Source organism: Triturus cristatus, chromosome 5_2 (genome assembly GCF_964204655.1).
Source record: "Triturus cristatus chromosome 5_2, aTriCri1.1, whole genome shotgun sequence".
Taxonomy (NCBI): domain Eukaryota; kingdom Metazoa; phylum Chordata; class Amphibia; order Caudata; family Salamandridae; genus Triturus; species Triturus cristatus.
Window position 1 is genome coordinate 728,056,751 of NC_140588.1, and position 20,828 is coordinate 728,077,578.

The 20,828-nt window shown below is 48.9% G+C and overlaps 1 protein-coding gene across 2 annotated transcripts in view; it reads left to right on the top strand.

The window, feature by feature from the left end:
* The window catches only part of BRWD3 (bromodomain and WD repeat domain containing 3), a 1,513,493-nt gene that overhangs the window by 995,003 nt on the left and 497,662 nt on the right, over nucleotides 1–20,828 (top strand). For both annotated transcript variants that reach the window (XM_085607835.1, XM_085607833.1), the window contains one exon: nucleotides 5,843–5,954. In XM_085607835.1, coding sequence (XP_085463961.1) covers nucleotides 5,843–5,954 — 112 coding nt within the window. The remainder of the gene's footprint in view (nucleotides 1–5,842; nucleotides 5,955–20,828) is intronic.

Genomic DNA, 20,828 nt, shown 5'->3' on the forward strand with positions numbered 1-20,828 from the left:
TTCAGTAACACCTTATCTGGGAGAAACTCCTTCTAGCAGCAGACTCCTTACCGACCCATCTATCCTCCCCACTCTGTGGATGGATTTCAGAGTTAAGGATTGTTTCCCCCTTTAAAAGTCCTTGTTAAAGTACCAGTGGTCAGTGTTGTTTGTGGCTTTGTGTTTCTGGTATGAAAAGTAGCGAAGAGAAACTGACGTCATCGCACTTGACTTGCTTTCTATATAGGCTCTGAACACGTCACTTCCAACTACGCCATGTGGAACCAAGCCACACCACCTACCAGTGCACAGGTTTCCGGATCCAGTGTGATGTCTGGGGATTATTCTAAAGTAAGAAATCTGCGGCTAGATAGTCTCTACCAGATAAAGCGTTATGGGAAGTAAGTAACTTGTTCTTTTGGTGTATAGATAAACTGTTTTTAAAGAGACCCTTTTCACATCTTTTTAGAACTTCTGTATCTTGCATTGTCAAAGTCCTTGAATTCTGTCATTTCTTTATTTCGTCTAGTCTTATCTTAACCCCTTCAGTGCTCATGAGGGAATGGTTCCGTCATGAGCACCAGTGCTTGTGTGCTCATGACTGAACCATTCTGTCATGCACACACAAGCACAAAATCTCTCTGCTGCAGACATGAGAGGGATTTCCTTTCCTTTTGCCGTGGTAGTTTGGGAAGAGCCCCCCCCCCCCCATCCCCTCGAATCATTTTTCTTTTGTTGTAATGACGATTGTGCGCATGGCGCACACTGATGTTATTATATTGAAATTTGAACTGAAACTTAGTTTCAGTATCACTGTTTCAGTGCTCGTGGGGCTATCTCAGCCCCCGAGCACCGAAATACACGGGAGAGGTAACAGTGGAAAGGGGCAAATCTCCCCTTTCTAATGATACCCCTCCCTAGTGGATCCCTGCTTGGAGATCGCCGAAGGAGGGTGATCCCCAAGCAGGGACCAACTCGCTAGACACCAGGAAGGGTGAGTGGCCCCTTGGGCCCGGGCCTTTGCTCCCCCATTCCAAATGGGCGCTTTGAGTCTTTCTGTAGAAGCCACCATTTGCTCCCCGGGGGAGGGCAGATTTTTTTTAAATTATAGATCAGGGTGGGGGCAGAGACCCCACTAGGCGCCAGGGATTATGCTGGCTTTTTAATAAGTAGGGGTGGGGGCTGCCCAGAATGGACATACCAATTGACCTCTCCCCCACACAAAAATAGCCACAGTCTTGCCGGCCCCCCTTGAGAGCATATCCGCGCAGTCACCCCTGATCTGCCCCCCCTCCCAGGGCAGCAGAAAGCTTACTAGTCACTGTACTTTTATTTTTCAATGTGCCTAGCTGTGGATTTTAGGCCCTAGTGCAGCTGGCACCTTGGGAAACCTAGCAAACCTGTACATTTTTTAAAGCTAGGCACCAAAGGGAATCCAGGGTGGGGTGGCTTGTGTTCCTCTCGCCAGGTTCTGTTACCCAGAATCCCTTGCAAACCTCAGACTTTGTAAAAAGATTTGTTTTTAAGTTCCTCCCATATCTATGATGGGAAGTTCTGGATCCTGCGGGTAGCCAACAACTTCCACCCACCCAGCATTTCCCCAAGTTCCCCAATAAAAATGGTACCTCACTTGTGGAAAAATTTGATGTGTCCACGTTGCGTGTTGGATCGTTTCCTGTCGCAGGCACTAGGCCTACTCACACAAGTGAGGTACCATTTTTGTCATGGGAACACAGAATAGTAGAACAAGTGTTAATACCAATTTTTTTTTTTTTTAATTATTTTTATTGCAGGAATCAGTAAATCGTTACATGATCGGCCAACATTATATCTCAAACCAAAGCATTGAAACACAACCCTCCATCCCCCTCCGGATGTTGCTTACACAGCCATTCAGCCCACAACCCTGGGGTCGGGCGGCGAAATTCAATGGGGGCTCCGGAGGATGTCGGGGTTGGCCCGGAAGATCCATTGTCCTTCATCTGCTTTTCTAAACAAGCCTATAACTCCAAAAGAACCCCCCACCCTCAAAACACCCCAATCCCAGGAAAACCCCTCCCCCCCCCCGCCATCAGCGCGCGGCATCAACCGCAACCGGATCTTCTAGAGGACCCATAGGGAAAACCAATAAAGCTAAGAAGTGCAACCATCTAATGGGACTCGGGGCGCGCCGCTTCCTCACGTTCGGCGTCGCCGGGGGCGCAATAATCCCTAAGGGCCTGCACTAGCATCTCCCACTCCAGCGCTGTCTCCTCAGCCTTCTCGTTACGCTGCCTCCAAGCTAGCTGGTATCTAAGCGTGCTCTCCCCTGCTGCCCACTTCAAAAATTCGCTGTGCCACCGGCTCCCCGTCGGGCCGGCCCGTGCCTTCCAGTTCCTGGTCACCTCCCGTTTAGCAAGGAGCAGCCCCAAATCAATGAATTTACTAGATATTTTATTCTTGGGGGTATGAGGGAACCAGTGTAGGAGACCCACCGCCGCATCCAACGAAAGGGATCGCCCCGTCGTCTCCTCCAGGGTCTTCCCCACTTCCTCCCAATAGGCCGACAGTCCCGGGCAGGCCCACAGCATGTGGAGAAGGTCCGCCTCCTGGGCCGGGCACCTGGGGCATTCCGCCGATGCCGTAGCAAAATATCGCCTGATTTTCACCGGGGTCAAATATGCTCTATGGAGCACATAATAATGGACTAATTGAAAGCGGGCGTGGCGTGTGCCCTTCCAGGCTCGCCGCACCAACTGAGCCCAGGTCGTCTCTGGGATCTCCCTGCCAATGTCCTCCTCCCATCGGTTTCTCAGGGTGGTGAGGGGAGCCAGCCCCTCGTTGAGCAGTCTACCGTAAAGGCAAGTGACCGCCTTTACCGTGCCCGCGGACATCATCACGTATTGGCACACCGGGGATAAAGGGGGTTCTGCCTGCCCGGACCGCCAGTGCGCCTGGATCGCTCGAACAAGGGCCGAGTGCAGCAAAAAGTCGCCGCGGGGAATCCCGAAGCGATCAATGAGCTCCTGGAATGGCAGGATCGTCCCGTCCTCATATAGATCACCGATGAGCTGCAGACCTGCGTCCTCCCAGGTCGCCAAGCGCGACCAATCACCCCCATGGGGCAAAGCCGTTAGCATCCCCAGCGGTATTTCGGGTGCATACGGTGTTCGCTGGTGGCCCCGGGCGTGAGCTCGGTTCCAGCACAGGCGAACGGTCCGCTCCTCCATTGACAAGTCCTGCAAGGCCAATCGTTGCCTCATCACTATGAAGGAGAGAACATGCCTGGCCATGCCCGTTCCCCTCCTATCCTCGGGGCCCCGGAACTCCCGAGCGATCTCCTGGGTGAAGGTCTGGAGCTGCGCCGCTAAGTAATACTTTTCGAAGTCCGGCACCGCAAGCCCACCCTCCTCCTTCGGCCTCATCAGGGTCTTGAGGGCCACCCGCCGGCGGCCCGAGCCCCAAAGGAATCCGACTATCAGTGACCGTAATAGTCGAAACGTGGTCGGTGGGGACAAGTGTTAATACCAATCAGCTTTCTTTGCATTTCTGCCTTCCAAATCTAAGACAATGTGTAAAAAAGAAGTCATTTTGAAAAATGTCCTGTAATTCACATGCTTTTATGGGTACCCCTAATTTCGGAGATGTGCAAATAACCACTGCTTCAAAACTCTATATTTTGTTCCCGTTTTGGAAATATATAGGTTTCTTTGGTACCTATTTTTCACTCTTTATATTTGACCAAATAAATTGTACAGTACACAATGAAAATCCATTGCAAGATGCAGCGCAGTTATTGGCTCTGGGTACCTGGGGTACTTGGTGAACCTACAAGTCCTATATATCCCCGCAACCAGACAGGTCCAAAGGACTTAACAGTAGATTGCTTTAAAAAATCTGCCATGCTTACAAGAAGTTACAGGTAAAAATGTTTGCACAAATTGTTACTTTCTATAGAAAAACCTTGAAAGATCTACACAAATGACCCCTTGCTGAATTCCGAATGTTGTCTACTTTTCAGAAATGTACAGTTATCCAAGATCCATTATTGATTTCATACCCATTTCTAGTACTAACTAGAAGGACGTTAAAAGCACAAGTAAAATGCCAAAACTGTAGAAATTGTTGGTTTTCTGCCAAAAGTCTGCTTGTTCCTGAAAGCTTTGAAGATGGTGATTTTAACACCGCCAACTCTTTGTTGATCCCTTTTGCAAGGAAAAAAACAGACACTTTCTTCTGCAGCACCTTTTCCCTATTTTTCCTAAAACAAACCGGAATTAGCCGTATTTCGGCCAATATCTTGGTCCCCTCCTGGGGAATCCACAAACACTGGGTACCTTTGGAATCCTCAATATGTTGGAATAAAAGGACGCAAATTTGGTGTGGATTCCATATGTGGATAAAATGTTACAGGGGCCTTAGTGCGAACTACCTCAAATATCCCCCCAAAAATGGGTTAGCACGGGGGGGGGGGGGGGGCAGGGGAAGGGGGAGCATCGGAGGGCCTAGCAGTGAAAAGGTTAATGTTGGTAACTTTTGTCTTTAAGTTTTTCACTGGTCTGTATTTCTATAAGCAATGCCTCTGACAGTATTTTGGCTGTTTTTATTACTAGAATAAGTCAGTCCAGTGTGCAAAGCCAGGCTATTTGTGCTGAATCCTTCCTTAAAGTTGCATCCTCAAGGAAGATCCGTGGGACATTGGTTACCCATAATCCCCTAGGGTCAGCGTTTGACCCTATGTACTCAGTCATGATGACTCCTTGTAAAATAGTCCTAATACGGTTGCGTTTCAGTTCTGCAAGCGTATCCAAATCCTTTGTCCGGGCAATTGTTTGTACAATGTTAATGTCTGTTGGAAGCAGGGGACCTGAAAGGGTCAAGCTCACATCCTCTTGTTTGATAGTTAATCCTAGGTTTGCTGCCCTTTCTAACGTTCACACCCAGACGATAAATCATGCCACTAGTGCTCCTAGTGGGTGAGGATGCTTTTACACAAATAGGGTCGCCCCTCCAAATTCTTTCTTATAGTGAGGCTAGATCAGTTTTCAATAGGAGGTCTCTCTTTTTTGGCGTTGGACCTCCTCACTTTGGCAATGGAGCATTATTTGTGCAAGAAAAGTAATGTCTTGCAAAAAGTGTGCTTTGAGACAAAGCCATATCTGTTTATTATTTCCTCCACATACCAAGTGTTCCATCAAATGCTAAGAGCAATTGTTCTGCTGAGATCTGCAACAGCTCACCAATTATTTATTAAAAGCCAAGATCAGAATAAGTATGCTTGCAATGATCTTAGGCACAAGGTAGGATTGTGTTAAGCCAAGTGTATGCCCACTTAGGCCTCATATATCCCTACTTTCGTATTTCCGAATGAAAATGTTTTATGCAAATTTGCATTTATAAAGGTAGTGTCAATGGTTGCTTCTCATTTGAAACTTTGAAGCAGACACTAGATTAACATAACATAACGTGTAATTGTAAAGCGTACTTTCACCCAGAAGTGTATCTTCGTGCTGAATAACAGATTTTAAATCTTACCCAACTCAATGGAACTCATCTTACCGACCTCAGAAGGATGAAAGGCTGAGTGGACCTGTCAGGATATGAACCTGTGACCATGAGGTCAAAAACAGGCCACTACAGTGGTCGCATTAGTCCACTAAGCCACCAGACCCAACATCCCTATAATAGTACATCTTTTCATATTTAAAAGGCGCATGATTTTGCATATTTAAGTATATGTAAGTCTATAATAGTTCTTGTTAATTCTTTTCTCGAATTGTGATACAGACCTTGATACAAACTTTAGCGTTAAACACAGAAATTATGGAATCCGGGAGTCAATTTACATCATTGTATAGATTTCTTTTTTGTGTTTTTGGTACAGGTGATCGGTTTCGCAGTATAATTGATGATGCTTGGTGGTTTGGAACCGTGGAGAGTCAACAGCCTTTTCAGTTGGAGTATCCAGATAGCTCTTTTCAGTGCTACAGTGTCCAGTAAGGGCAAATTAAATATTTGGCAATAGTGAAATTAATTATTCTTAACCATTTATTAATTTTTTTTTTACCAGTCCTTTTCACAAATTGTCATTGTAGAAATGTATTTCCTCCCTGATGTCAGGCTTGTAAGTTACATAGATGTAAGTTCATAACAGTATAAAGGTTAGTGATTGCAGGATGTGTACAGAAATTGCATAACAATAAATGCAAAAAAAATAAGAAAAAACCCTTATGTATAAAAATAGTTTACAAAACCCCCTGTGCGAGGCATGTGAGCTGTAGATCACATGCTTAGCATAAGGTTGCCATCTAGTGTTGGGTCCGGATGTTTTCACTTTGTTTTGTTGAAATAAGTTTTCCTAGTCACAAGGTAGGGGACTCCTTCCTTAGATGATAGTGCACATGGCCATCAACTCCATCTTCAGATTGTTTTTTTCCGCCTTCGGGTTTCGGATGTGATTCGCTCCGGTTTGACGTTGATCCTTCGGTCCTTATCGGCGTGTATTAAATTCACACTCGGCGGTTTTGTTTTAATTTGCGTTCCCTTTTCTTCGCGGATTGTGATTCCTATCAAAATTTCGATTGGAGAGCTCGTGGTAGGCCGTCGGGCCTAGCCTCTGGTTTGACTCGCAGTCGCTGGAACGAACTCCTTTCATGTTCTGTCCTCGGTGCCACGCAAAATACCTGCGCACCGACTCACACGAGGTGTGCAACTTGTGTTCGTCACCCGACCATCGAGAAGACCACTGAGACGAGTGCTGAGCTTTCTGCTTCAAAAAGACCCTTTGTGATTGTCGGGCCCGGCTATGCGACATGCAGAGACAACAAGAAGGTTCCATTCCAGACCTCTTCGGACCTCAATCACAAGAGAAGGAAGACGGCGAGCCCACCGGAGCCGATGAGGAACAGGAAGACATTTAGTTTCCGAAGACAGCTCTGATGAGGATGAAGATATCCCACAGGGACAAGGTACCGCAAGTACAACCTCTACCTTGCTTCACCTTCCACTTCCATTGAAGAAGGCTCTGCACCAATCTGTGCCCTTGGACCTCGGTGGGCATCGACAACAAGCTTCCGAAGCCCTGCCTTCCAGATCGGCACCGAAGCATAGTACAAAGCCTTCCGGCTCCGAAAAGCCCCATGCCTAATCGGGCACCGAGCCGAAGAAAACGTCTTGCACCGAACATCCTCCGTCGGCACCGAAACACACTTTGGATCCAAAAACTCAGACCAAAAAATCTTCGGCGCCGAAACATTCGGAGCCGAAACACACAGAGATGCCGAAGTCACCCAAAAAACATGTTTTAGGTGAGCCACTCGACCAACCGGATCCGAAACAAAAAATCCTGGTTATACACCAAAAACTGGACATATCACCACTAAAGTGACTTTAAAAAGAGGTGCTACTACTGAAGAGGGATACCACATACCATTGAAGAAAAAAACTGTCGGGACAAATCCTTTCCCTCCTTCTCTTCCTCTTCCTTCACCTTCTCTACCCCAGACTATACCTTTGCCAACTTCACCTGAGCACTCACCACCACACACACCTGACATTCAGGATGATGGGGATAATAATGATGATAATCAACCTGGAGATATGTGGAATGACTATAATGCTGACTCTCCCACTGACAATGACCCGGACATATATCCTACCAGACCCTCTCACCAGATTACAGTGTAGGATTTGTCGAGTTGTTATGTAGGGCAGCTACTTACCATGTAGTCCCATTACACGGAGAATCCCTTGAAGAGGACTTCTTTTTAGAGAGTCTACAAGATAGACAAAAGTCTACACACATGTTGCCCATGTTGAAAGGTATGGTCAGACATGTAGACGACATTTTTAAGGATCCTGTTAGGGCACGTATCCTTTTCCCCAAGGGCAGATAAAAAATACAAGCCTGCCCCATCAGATCCAGTCTACATAAAAGGTAAAATGCCATTAGATTCACTAGTAGTTTCTAATGCATGTAAAAGGGCAAACTCTCAGACTACTGGAGATGCACCACCCCCAGATAAAGAGTCTAAACTCCTTGGTGCTTCAGGGAAGAGGTTAGCCTCCCAGGCTGCTAACTTCTGGCATATTTCCAATACACAGGCGTTGCTAGCGCGCTATGACCACACACACAGGGTTGAAATGGAACAACTCATCAGTTTCTCTTTCAAGAACACAAATCCAAAGCACAAGGCATGGTTCGGTAGGGGCATTTAATTTCTAACAACCAAATTAGATGCTGCTGATACATCTGCCAGAGCGGTGAACACTAGTGTTCTTTTAAGAAGACACGCCTGGCTGCGCATTTCAGGGTATAAACTGGAAGTTCAGACTTCATACTCAACACACCCTTTGACAAGGAACACCTCTTTGGGCCAGTGGTAGACACTTCTTTGGACAAAATGAAGAAGGATACTGAAGTGGCTAAATCCATGGGAGCACTTCAGTCTCCACAATGGCGTGGTTCCTTTGTCGCTTATTTTATCGAGCATGATCCAAAACTACTTCCTCAGACACGGCGTCCACCTATAAGGGCACTAACCAGCCCTCAAGTTCCAAGGGTTACTTCCGAGGCAATTACAGAGGAAACAATGGCAAGCGTAGAGGTAGAGGTTCCAATACACGTACCTCGCCTTCCAATACAAAACAGGGACTTGCCCATACTTCCCCCTGACCATTTAACACCTGTGGGGGAACGATTGTCACAATTTCTACCAAAGTGGCAGTCAATAACAAAAGACAAATGGGTTCTCCAAATTGTCCATTCTAGTTACTGCCTGGAGTTCATCAACACTCCTCCAAACATTCACCCAAAGCCGCACAGACTTTCCCCGGATCACCTAGACCTTCTCAAACAAGAAGAACAATCCCTGTTACTAAAACAAGCCATAGAGCCCATACCACCACAACAGCAAGGGTCGGACGTGTACTCCTTTTACTTTCTAATTCCAAAAAAGGACGGCTCTCTGACCCATATTGGACCTCAGAGAACTAAATCTTTACATACAGTCAGACCGTTTCCACATGGAAACACTGCAACAGGTACTACCTCTTTTGCAAAAGGGCGACTTTCTTTCTACTCTAGATTTAAAGGACGCCTACTTTCATATTACAATACATCCGGCTCACTGCAAATTTCTCAGGTTTGTGGTTGCAGGTCAACACTACCAATTCAAGGTGCTCCCATTCGGAGTCACCACTGCCCCCAGAGTATTCACAAAATGTCTGGCGGTAGTAGCGTTGCATCTCAGTAGACAAAGCATACATGTCTTCCCCTATCAGGACGACTAGCTCATCAAAGCCCGCTGTGAGAAGGTGGCCTGGTATATGCTGTCCACTAGTTATAGTGGGCACCTTGCACCAGTCCAAACGACCCTTATTGATGATTAGGTTAAAGACAACCTTTATTGAAAGCTATCCTAGTGGTAGCTATGGACAGCAGCCTTCAGGCTAAGTCTCGAAGGAATGTAAAGCAGCTTGGTTTACCAGATTATAACCTCCCGAATGACCAAATGAAAGGAGAACCACACAAGGTGTGTGTGTGTGTGTGTGTGTGTGTGTATATATATTTATATATATATATATATATATTACTAAACCCTCTCTACTAACCTCTTTATGAGATTAGAGAACAAGATACACAATATTAAAGCACTAGAACGACAGTAAATAGCACAATACACAGTAGGCTCCAGGGAGATACGAAACCATATACTAAGAAAGTGGTATAACAACCACAACTTGACTAGACACAGTGCCTAGAGCACGTAGAATGGCTGGGACCCCAAAGAACCACCCAAGGTACTGACACGTGACCCACGGAGGCCGGGTGCAGTGTGACAACACAGCTGCGAGCTCCGTACAACTCTGTGGGAAAGTCGCGGTTGGAATTTTAAAGATTAAGGACACTTAGGAGAGGACTTCAAGCAAACCCTTTGGAACATAGAAGGTTCTAAGGCCAGCACCCTTGAGAGTACCAAGGTACCCATGTTACCTATCCCAGGAGAGCCGGGTGCATAGGGGTCAAGTGGTGTCGGAAACGCTCTTTGATTTCAATGGTGGGATGTGGAAAAGTGCTGCTGCCGGGAAGATGAGAAGTGTCCAGTGTGATCCAAGCCTGGATCGGAGCTGAGAAGAACCTGAAAGCAGAGGAGACAGAGTCTGAGTCACTTCACAGTGACCGGGGCACGATAGACGAATGCCCACCCATGTTGTGTGTTTCAGGTGAGAAGAGGTGTAGCTCGACTCTGCAGCCAGGGGGACCAGGAGATGTCGGCGATGACCAAAGTCCACAGGCGAGCTGTCCCACGAAGGATGTCGAGTGCTGGGGGATCAGTGTCCAGATTGAACACCAACAAGCCTTGGCAACTGCAACCCACACGGTCGGAGAAAAGATGCTTCGGTGAGGACCAGCAAGGTCCTGGGAACTCCCCAAGCGATGGAGAGTCAGGGCACGTCTGGAGCAACCAGGAAAGACCACTGAAAGTTAAAGTTCCCTTCTCAGGGACCCACAGGTCAACGGACCAGGGATGGCAAAGGGACCTCGAGCTAAATCCCAAAATACCGGCCCACGGAACACTCGTAGAGTGTAGGCTGGAAATCTTCAGTGGAAATACTGCTCCGGATCTGGACCACAAGTAGCCCAAAGCACAGCCTCAGGGTTCAAATGCACACGGTGCCCAGGGGTTTGGGTTGCAGGGTCCCCATGAGGGATGCGGGTCTCAGAATTGCTGAGAGCACAGATCAACATCAGAGACCAGAGGAACCCACCTCCTGTGTTGCAGAAATCTTTGGAGTCCCTTCAGGAGCAGCGTAGATGCAAACCGGTCAGATGCGTTTCAGATGCCTGCGGTGCAAGGGAGTAACTCCTTTACTCCAAGGGAGATTCTCCAGTCATCCAGCGTAGTGTTGATAGTCGAATTACTTGGTTTCTGTAGCAGAGTTTTGTCCAGGTAAATCCAAAGACCTGTAGTCAGGGGTTCCTACTTCATACCCAAGAAAGGGGTGGAACAAACTCTGGGGACCCACCTATGGGAGGGTCAGGACAGAGGGGTGGCTACACCCATGTCCTTTGTCTAGTTTCGCGCCAGAGCAGGAGCAAATGGCTGTTTGAGCTGGACTATGCACAGGGACACCAAATTTGCCCCCAGTGCAGACATCAAAGCACTCTGAGTGCACCCACCCAGCCACCAATACAGCAAAGCCTGTCTGGGAGGTGGTCACACCTCTCTGTGACAGGAATCCTATTGTCCAGCCTCCCCTGCCGGAGTACATCCAGCAGCAGGAGGGCAGACTCGTGTCTGTGGCTGGCAGCATCCATTTTGTGATGCCAAGTTCTGTAAAGCTGGTACCGGGTGTACCGGTGTTGTCATATTTCTCCCTCTAGGAGGGTGGAATCATACCTCCACACCAGTTACTGGTATGGAGGTATGATTCCAAGGTGTTTGACACCAAACACAACATGTTTCCATACAGCCGTTTGAAAGTTAGCATTTACCGCGAGGTTATAATGCACTTAAGAGTATATGGTTGGCTGCATCACAAACAACCCGGAATAGAGGTTCCCGAGGCTGCAGAGGGGCTCTGCTCATGCAGGTCCACCCTCTCTCATAAAACCCAGCACCCTGCCTTCAAGATTGATAAGGCCTGCCATAGGGGTGACTGATAGGTTTATATATGCAGTGATTTGGAGTAGATATAGTGAACCTATATCTAAGTAAGGGGTGCATGCACCACCTTATACAGGCTGCTGTAGCAGACCTGTTGTGTCATTTCGAATGGTCTCCCAGGGGTGGCACAATACATGCTGCAACCCCTGAGAGGCCCTGGGGTACCAATGCCCTAGTACATAGTATACCATATAGTAGGGACTTATAAGGGTACCCCAGAATCCAATCTGGAGTGGACCTAAAGTACATGCAATCAATTTAGAGGAGAAAACAGCTAGGCTGGGGTCCTGGATAGCAGGAGCCCAGCCAGTCTAAGTCGAAAAACAGTGAAACATCAGCAAAAAGTGGGGGTAACTATAAGAAGCAGATCCTACTCTCCTACACCCACACCTACCAACAATGTCGCAAACACACTTCCGTAACCACTCAGCTGCTTCATCAGCTAGGGTTTCAATCAATGTGTTAAAATCACATCTTCAACCAAACAAAATTCAAGATTATCTAAAAGCCACTCTGGATACTCAAAGGGCTCTAACATTTCCCAATGTAGCCAGAATTCGAAACATTCAGGCGCTCGTTCCAAAATTTCAAGCCACTCAATCACTTCCAGCTCGAGTGTTTATGCAACTGCTGGGAATGATGGAATCTTACATCATGATCGTGCCCCACGCCAGGTTACACATGCGTCCACTTCAGGAATGCTTAGCTAGTCAGTGGAACCAGTCACAAGGTTTATTAACCGATCTAGTGTTGGTAAGCGGCCGTACTCATCACTCTCTGCAGTGATGGAACACCCAAAATCTGTCAAAAGGACGGCCTTTCATAGACCCGGTTCCACAGACGATATTAATAGCAGACGCATCTCTCACTGGCTCGGGAGCTCATCTTGAACAACACACAGTGCAAGGGCCGTGGAGTCAACAGCAGAAATTGCGTCACATCAATCATTTAGAGCTCATGGCAATCTTTTTAGCTCTCAAAGCCTGTCAAGATCACCTTTCTGGCAAAACTGTACTACTCCGGACCGACAACATGACAGCTATGTATCACATACAGAAACAGGGGGGGGACACACTCTCTCCAACCGTGCCACTTAGCCAAAGACATCTGGAGGTAGGCTATTCACCACAACATTTATCTCCTAGCGGAACACCTCCCAGGAGTCAACAATCAAATTGCGGATCAACTACCCGAGTGGGAACTTCATCCCCAAGTTCTCCACCCATACTTCCAAGCCTGGGGAGTTCCTCGCATAGACCTGTTCGCAACACCCGAAAACGCAAAATACCAAAACTTTGCCTCCAGATATCCACACCCATTGTCCAAAGGCAATGATCTGTGGATGAACTGGTCAGGGATATTTGCCTACGCTTTTCCGCCTCTCCCACTCATTCCATCAGTGGTTCGGAAACTCAGGCAAACATCCCTCACTCTAATACTGGTGGTTCCAACATGGGCACGTCAACCCTAGTTCACAACCCTGTTGGAATTCTCTCTCGTACCACACCAAAAATTACATTTAACTCTCAATATCCTCACACAGAGCCATGGAGAAATCAAACACCCAAATCCCAAACAACTGTACCTCGCAATCTGGCTCCTGAAGGCATAGAGTTTGGTTATCTGAACCTTCCACCAGACTGTATGAACATTATTAGAGAGGCCAGAAAGCCTACCACAAGGGACTGCTACGCAGCCAAATGGAAGCATTTTGTTATCTATTGCAATAACAATAACATCAACCCTCTTGTTGCTTCCATACAAAACATACTCTGCTATCTATTACATTTACAGCCGTCAGCATTGGCCTATACATCCATCAGACTGAATCTCGCTGCCATAGCAGCTTACCTTCAAAATAGGCAACACTTATCGTTATTTAAAGTGCCTGTCATCAAAGCATTTATGGAAGGGCTCAAAAAGTTATACCACCAAGACTTCCACCTGCCCCAGTATGGAATCTTAACATTGTCCTCACAAGGTTAATGGGTCCACCATTTGAACCCATGCACAAATGTGAACTATAGTTCCTCATTTGGAAAACAGCTTTCCTCATTACAGTCACTTCATTGAGGAGAGTGGGTGAACTACAGGCATTAACGATAGAAGAACCCTTTTTCCAGTTACACAAAGATAAAGTAGTTCTTTGTACCAACCCCAAATTCCTAACTAAGGTTTATCTGCATTTTACATCAATCAGTCGGTTGAAATATCTGTGTTCTTCCCTCAACCTGACTTTGTTGCAGAACGAGCTCTACATACCTTAGATGTCAGAAGAGCTCTTTTGTATTACACTGAAAGAACAAAATCATTTCGTAAAACCAAACAGCTCTTTGTTGCTTTTGTACCACCTCACAAGGGCAACCCTATCTCCAAATCAGGTATTGCTAGGTGGATTGTTAAATGTATACAGATTTGTTATGCAGAAGCCAAAAAGACTCTAACAGTACCCCCTAGAGCACATTCCACTCTCGAGCCGTGGACTACTATGGCTTTCTTAGGAAATATCCCTATTGCTGATATCTGCAAAGCTGCAACATGGTCTACACCACACACATTCACCAAACACTAATGTGTAGATGTGTTAGTAAGACAACAAGCTAATGTGGGCCAAGCAGTACTTAAAACGTTATTGCAGACAACTCCACCAGTTACAGGGTAGCCACTGCTTTGAGATGACGTCGTCGGAGCTACTTAGACGCGCCCACGCACGCTGACGTCAGTTCTATATTTTTCCGTGCCAGCAAGCGCAGATCAGAGAGAGAACGGTACCCCTAGTTAATATTTTAACTTGGTTTCAGAGAACTTGTTTCTCTTGTCTTGTCGAGTACTCGACTCCTGGTGCAGTAGGGATGCCCGGGTTTAAGTCCTGTAGGACCTGCCGTCGGAACATGTCAGTAGCGGACCCGCACGACGTGTCTCTTCTGCTTGGGGCAGGCCCATGACCCCGAGGCATGCCCTGATTGTCAAGGCGCCGAAAGCTTTGCGGAAGCGTTCCCGAAAGTTATTGGAGGTCCGGCAATCTGTTCCGCGCCGGTCAAGGTCCCACTCCCGTGGGAGGTCGAGGGCCCGGTCACGGAGCCATCACCATCTCTTGTCGGGCTCGGGGAGAGGTAGGTCACGGCACCATAAAAAATCGAAGAAGCGGTGTTGCTCTTAGTCTACCCCTCACCGGTTGCGGGACACGGTGGAGGGGGCGGGCGGTCACTTCCCCCGCAGCTCCAATGGAGCCTCCGTTGTTGCCTGCAGCCTTCCCGCCCTTTCCAGGCCCGCACGCGACTCCAGACGAAATACAGGCTTTCCTGTCGGCCATGAGCTGGTTTTTTGGCCCATCGGGTCCCTCCGGAGCGCCTTTGGGCCCCGTGGACCCGTTGGGCTCCGGCCTCTGCGCTGGCTCCAGCGCCGCCTCCGGCCTCGAACGGCGCAGAACCGAGATTGGTCTATTACTCCCCGGTTCCGTTTCTGGGTGGAGCGTTTATCCAATTGCCCCCGGCACCTCGTCCTTACCGGCCTCTTCAACAACCGGTGGCCGAAGGAGAGTACTGTCCCCCTCTTCCGTGGACTTTTTCTGTGGTGTTGCGTAGAGCTCCCTTCTGTACCTATCAAGACCAATCTTCTGACTGAGGTACTGCAGCCAGCGTCCTCCTCTGCGGAGCCGCTGCTGCCCTTCAACGACGCACTTACTGACGTCCTGTTGAGTACCTGGAACAAACCCAACACAGGGGCTCCTGTGCATAAGGGTGTAGTGCGCCGCCATAGGCCAGCGCCGGGCGAACCCAGCTTTCTAACACAACACCCGACACCTTAGAGTCTGGTTGCCCAGCCCTCCGCCTCGCCGAGCACATTCCCTTCTGCCCCTCCGGACAAGGAATCTAAGAAACTGGAACAGTTTGGGAAAAAGATTTTCACTTCTACCAGTTCTGGGTTGCGGGCGGTGAATACTGCGTGCCTGTTGGGCCGTTATTCACATTCTGTGTGGGACACAGTGGCACAGGTACTGCCTCAGTACCCTGTGGAAACTCGGGCGGTGCTCTCCCAGGCCATTACCGAGGGGAGAGATGCTGCTAAATTCATTATCCATTGTGGCCTTGACATGGCCGATTCACTCGGCAGGGCACTTTACTCAACGGTGGCGCTCCGCTGTTACGCTTGGCTAAGAACAACTGGCTTCTCCGGGGATGTTCAGAACACTTTGTTGGACATGCCTTTTGATGGCACACGCCTCTTTGGTGACCAGGGGGATAGCACCCTGGAACGCTTTAAGGACTCTCGGGCTATGGCCCAGTCCTAGGGTCTCGCCACCACGCGCACTCCCTCTGGGCCCGCTTTTCGCTCCTTTCGAGGTCAGGGTCAAGGCGCCCACTTTCGTTCCTTTCAGGCCCGCAGGCAGGCGCAGCTGCAGTCTCAGTGCAACCGCGGACGTGGGACCCGACGTGGTAGGTCCCTAGGACAGCGGGCAGGTCAATCCACCACCGCTCTTGCCACTGCCACCTCAAAACCTTCCTAGTCCGGTGTTTCAGGCCCACCAGACGCCAGTAGGAGGCAGGATTCGCCATCACCTCCCCCACTGGCGCACCATCACTTCGGACAGGTGGGTTCTGCAGATAGTCCAACGGGGCTACTCCCTCCCCTTCGAGTCTACCCCTCCAGCCATGCCACCTCAGTACCACCGCATGTCAGGGGATCACTTGGCACTTCTCCAGCAGGAAGTTGCAGCCCTCTTGGCCAAGGGGGCCATCGAGCACGTTCCGACGACAGAAGTAGGTCGTGGTTGTTACTCCCACTACTTCTTGGTTCCAAAGAAGGACAAAGGTCTGCGCCCTATCCTAGACCTCCGGAACGTCAGTCGCTTCCCCTGGAAGGAGAAGTTCAAGATGCTCACGCTTGCTCAGGTCTTGTCTGCCCTAGACCCGCAAGACTGGCTGGTAGCGTTGGACTTGCAGGATGCTTATTTTCATATCCCCATCCTGCCAGCCCACCAGCGTTACCTACGGTTCATGGTGGGCCTTGAGCACTTTCAGTTCACTGTGCTCCCTTTCGGCCTTACCAGCGCCCCTCGGGTGTTCACGGAAGTGATGGCGGTGGTAGCAGCTCATCTGCGCAGATCAGGGGTTTGTCTTCCCCTATCTCGACGACTGGTTGTTGAAGGCGGGCTCACCCCAGGCAGTCGTCTCCCACCTCCAGACTACGGCCGACCTCCTGCATTTGCTGGGGTTTTCCATCAACGTGCCGAAGTCGCACCTGATTCCCTCTCAGAAGCTCCTCTTCATCGGAGCGGTTCTGGATACGGTGCAGTTTCGGGTTTATCCTCCCGAACAGCGAGTCCGGGACATTTGGTCTATGATTCCGATCTTTCGGCCCTGGTCCTGAGTTTAGGTCAGGAAGGACCCTGAGGCTGCTGGGCCTCATGGCCTCCTGCTGATCTATCATGCTACTTGGCATATGCGGGCTCTGCAGTGGGACCTGCAGTTCCAGTGGACGCAACATCGGGGAAACCTGTCCGACTACGTCCAGATCTCGGAGGGCACTGCACAGGACTTGCAGTGGTGGCTCACGAACCAGCGTTAGGTCAGCGGCAGATCCCTCTCCCTTCTCCAACCGGAGCACACAGTAGTGACGGACGCGTCCCTCCTGGGATGGAGCGGCCACGTAGGAGAGGCGGAGATCAGAGGCCCCTGGTCTCCGGAGGAGTCCAATCTCCATATAAACCTTTTGGAGCTCAGGGCGATCCTACTTGCACTGAAAGCAGTGTCAAGGGAAGAATAGTGCAGGTGTTCACAGACAACACCACCGCCATGTGGTACTGCAACAAGCAGGGCAGGGTGGGGTCATGGACCCTATGTCAGGAGGCTCTATGTCTCTGGACGTGGCTGGAAGGTCAAGGAATTTCCTTGGTGGTTCAACACCTGGCAGGTACCCTGAACGCCAGGGCGGACGAACTCAGTCGCAGGTGCATGTTGGATCACGAATGGCGTCTTCACTCGGAGGTGGTGCAAGGTCTCTTTCAGCAGTGTGGAGAATCTTGGTTGGATCTATTCGCCACCGAAGAGAATGCGCAATGTCAGCAGTTCTGCGTGTTGGAGTTTCCAAGGTGGCACCCTGTTCGGAGACGCTTTTCATCACAAGTGGAGTTGCAGTCTATTGTACGCCTTACCGCCTATACCACTTCTGCCCAGGGTGCTGAAGAAGATCAGACGCGACCGGGCCCAAGTCATTCTTGTGGCAACAGACTGGGCTCGAAGAGTTTGGTATCCCGAGCTACTCAGTATTAGCGTGGATCCCCCGATCCTACTGCCTCTTCGGGAGGATCTCCTGTCACAGAAACAGGGGACGGTCCTCCACCCGAACCTGTCCACCTCCTTGTGTGGAGATTGAACGGCGACAGCTGATCTCGTTTGACTTGCCTCCTGAATTCTGTAATGTGATTCTGGCAGCCAGGCGTCCCGCCACTAAAATGGTATACGCCTGTCGGTGGAAAAAATTTGTGGCATGGTGCACAGCAAAAGCTGTAGATCCTCTTTCTTCGGTCCTATTGTTCCTCCTCTCTCTGGCCCAGCAGGGCTCTGGTCTGGGCACTGTCAAGGGCTACCTTTCTGCACTTTCAGCCTTTCTTAGGCTGCCTGATCAGCCCTCTCTTTTCAAGTCCCCAGTTGTCATTAGATTTCTCAAAGGCATTACTCACCTTTTCCCTCCTATTCCCTTTGTGATGCCTCAATGGGACTTGAACCTGGTTCTCACATTCTTGATGTGCGCTCCCTTTGAGCCTCTTCATAACTCTCCTTTGCGGTTATTAACTTTGAAGACTGTCTTCCTGGTGGCCATCAACTCCGTTCGGTGGGTGAGTCAGCTACAGGCTCTTTCCTGTGAAACTCCTTTCCTGGCGATTCATCCGGACAAGGTTGTGCTTCGGCCGCGTCCCTCCTTTCTACCAAAAGTAGGGTCTGCCTTTCATCTCGGCGCAAACTGTCACTCTGACCACTTTCTTTCCGCCTACGCACCCTTCAAGAGAAGAGGAGAGGCTCCAGCGTCTGGACCCAAAATGTGCACTTTCGTTCTATCTCAACCGCACACAACAGTTCCGGGTGGATGACCAGCTCTTTGTTGGCTACGTGGGTGCCAAAAAAGGTTTGGCTGTTATCTCCCGATGGGTTGTCTTGTGCATTAAAGCCTGTTATTCTCTGGCTAAAAAGGAGCCTCTGGTTGGGCTGCGCTCCCATTCTACCAGGGCGACAGCAGCTACTACAGCATTGGAACGCGGTGTCCCCCTGCAAGACATCTGTCAGGTGGCCACTTGGGCCTCGTTGCATACTTTCACTAAGCACTATTGCCTTGACAGTCAGGTCCGGAGAGACGGCTTCTTTGGCCGTTCGGTTCTCCGTGACTTTCTGGTGTAATCTCACTTTGCAGACCCACCACCGGGGTTGGTATTGCTTGGGTATGTATTCTAAGGTAAGGAATCTATCTCTAAAGTGTCTCTTTCAGATGCACAAGTTACTTACTTGTGTAACAATATATCTGTAAGAGACATTAGTTAGTGATAGATTCCTTACTGCCCGCCCATCCTCCCAGTTCTGCGAACTGTCCGCTAGGGTTCAGGTCATCCCTTTTAGGGCCCTAGTTCTATTGCACCAGTAGTCGGTCTCTGGCATTGCTCTGCGTTTCTGGCGCGGAAAAGTTTTGTACAGAACTGACGTTGGTGCGCGTGGGCGTGTCTAAGTAGCTCTGACGACGTCATCTCGGCGGCTATGACGCCAACGACATATGCGGAGCCGCACGACGATGCACAGGGTTACTGCTGACGAAAACTTTCCGGATCCAGTCTGATGCCTGGGGATATTCTAAGGTAAGGAATCTATCCCTAACTAATGTCTCTTACAGATATATCGTTACACAAGTAAGTAACTTGTGCACTTCTTCCAACAAAATAAAGTGCAAACATCCGGACCCAACACTAGATGGCAATCTTATACAAAGCATGAAATTCTACAGCTCTACATGCCGAGAACAGATGCATACTGGGTAAGTAACATTTTCCTTAGCTTACATAATCTCTTATTATTAATAAGCCTGGAGAAGCTCCATTGGAATTAAAGTTTTCATAGCTTTCACATGGATATTTTGGTTGCTAAAAAAAAGCCTACATTTTGTTGTGAAAGTCTGGGGGTAAATAAGGAGTTGCCACAGGGTTTAATTTAAGCCTTATAAGGACAGTCACAAACAAATGTCTGTAACAGATTCCCATAAGTTATGTCTTTGGTGTTTAGAATTGTCACACAAATCCAAGTTTTCCAAGAACTGCGTCCGGATGAACCCTAAGGCATTCGGGAATGCCTAGCTAAACTTGACTAATCCATGCACTGATTTGGGTGCGTAAGTCCCGCTCAAAGTCTAGGGAGCGGACCTGCTTCCAAAGTTGTTCCCGCAAAAGATCTTCCCTGCCTTCAAAATCCTTAGGTAAGTTGAAGAAATGAAAAGCAAGAAAATTAAGCATGGTTCCTCCCCATTCCACCACTTTTGACCTGAGAAGTCCGGCAGATGTCAAGGTGCCTCTCAGCCTCATCTCCTATCAAGGAACCAGTTCCTCACCTTGTTTCGATGCACCCCACATTCCGGGTTCCATCTGCAACATCGTAGCAGATAGTCTTCCAAAAAAGCCAAGTTGTAAATATTTGGCACCCTTTTCCCTTCCTTTGCATGCCTTCGGGCCCCACAGGTCCGAGTGCACCTCCAGTCTGATTATCAGCAAATCCGTCCTCAACACCGTCTGTGATTAATGACCCAGCTGCGGGGTGTGATCTCCGCACCATTGTCAAATCAAACTTCAATTCCGGCACCAAGATCCACTTCGACAACGTCCCTGATGCCAGAGTACGACCAGATTGTTTCAATCGACTCTGAAACTAATTCAACATGACCGACTAAAGTTGCCTACAGTGGAAGTCCTGACGCAACCTCATTCAGATTCAGGCAGGGCATTGACCTTACCTAGAAGTTGCCCACAAGCACTCCACCTGCACTCTTGGCAGAAGAATCTGCATCATTTGATGTAGTGATCGGGTTGATGGCTGAAGTTTTTGACTTGAAGCTACTATTAGAGGTAAAAACTAATTTTGTCGCAGAGGTTCTGCAGCCTGGCCACGCTTCAACAGAGACCCTTTTACCTTTTAAAGAGGCCCTCACGGACACATTAATTGGCACCTG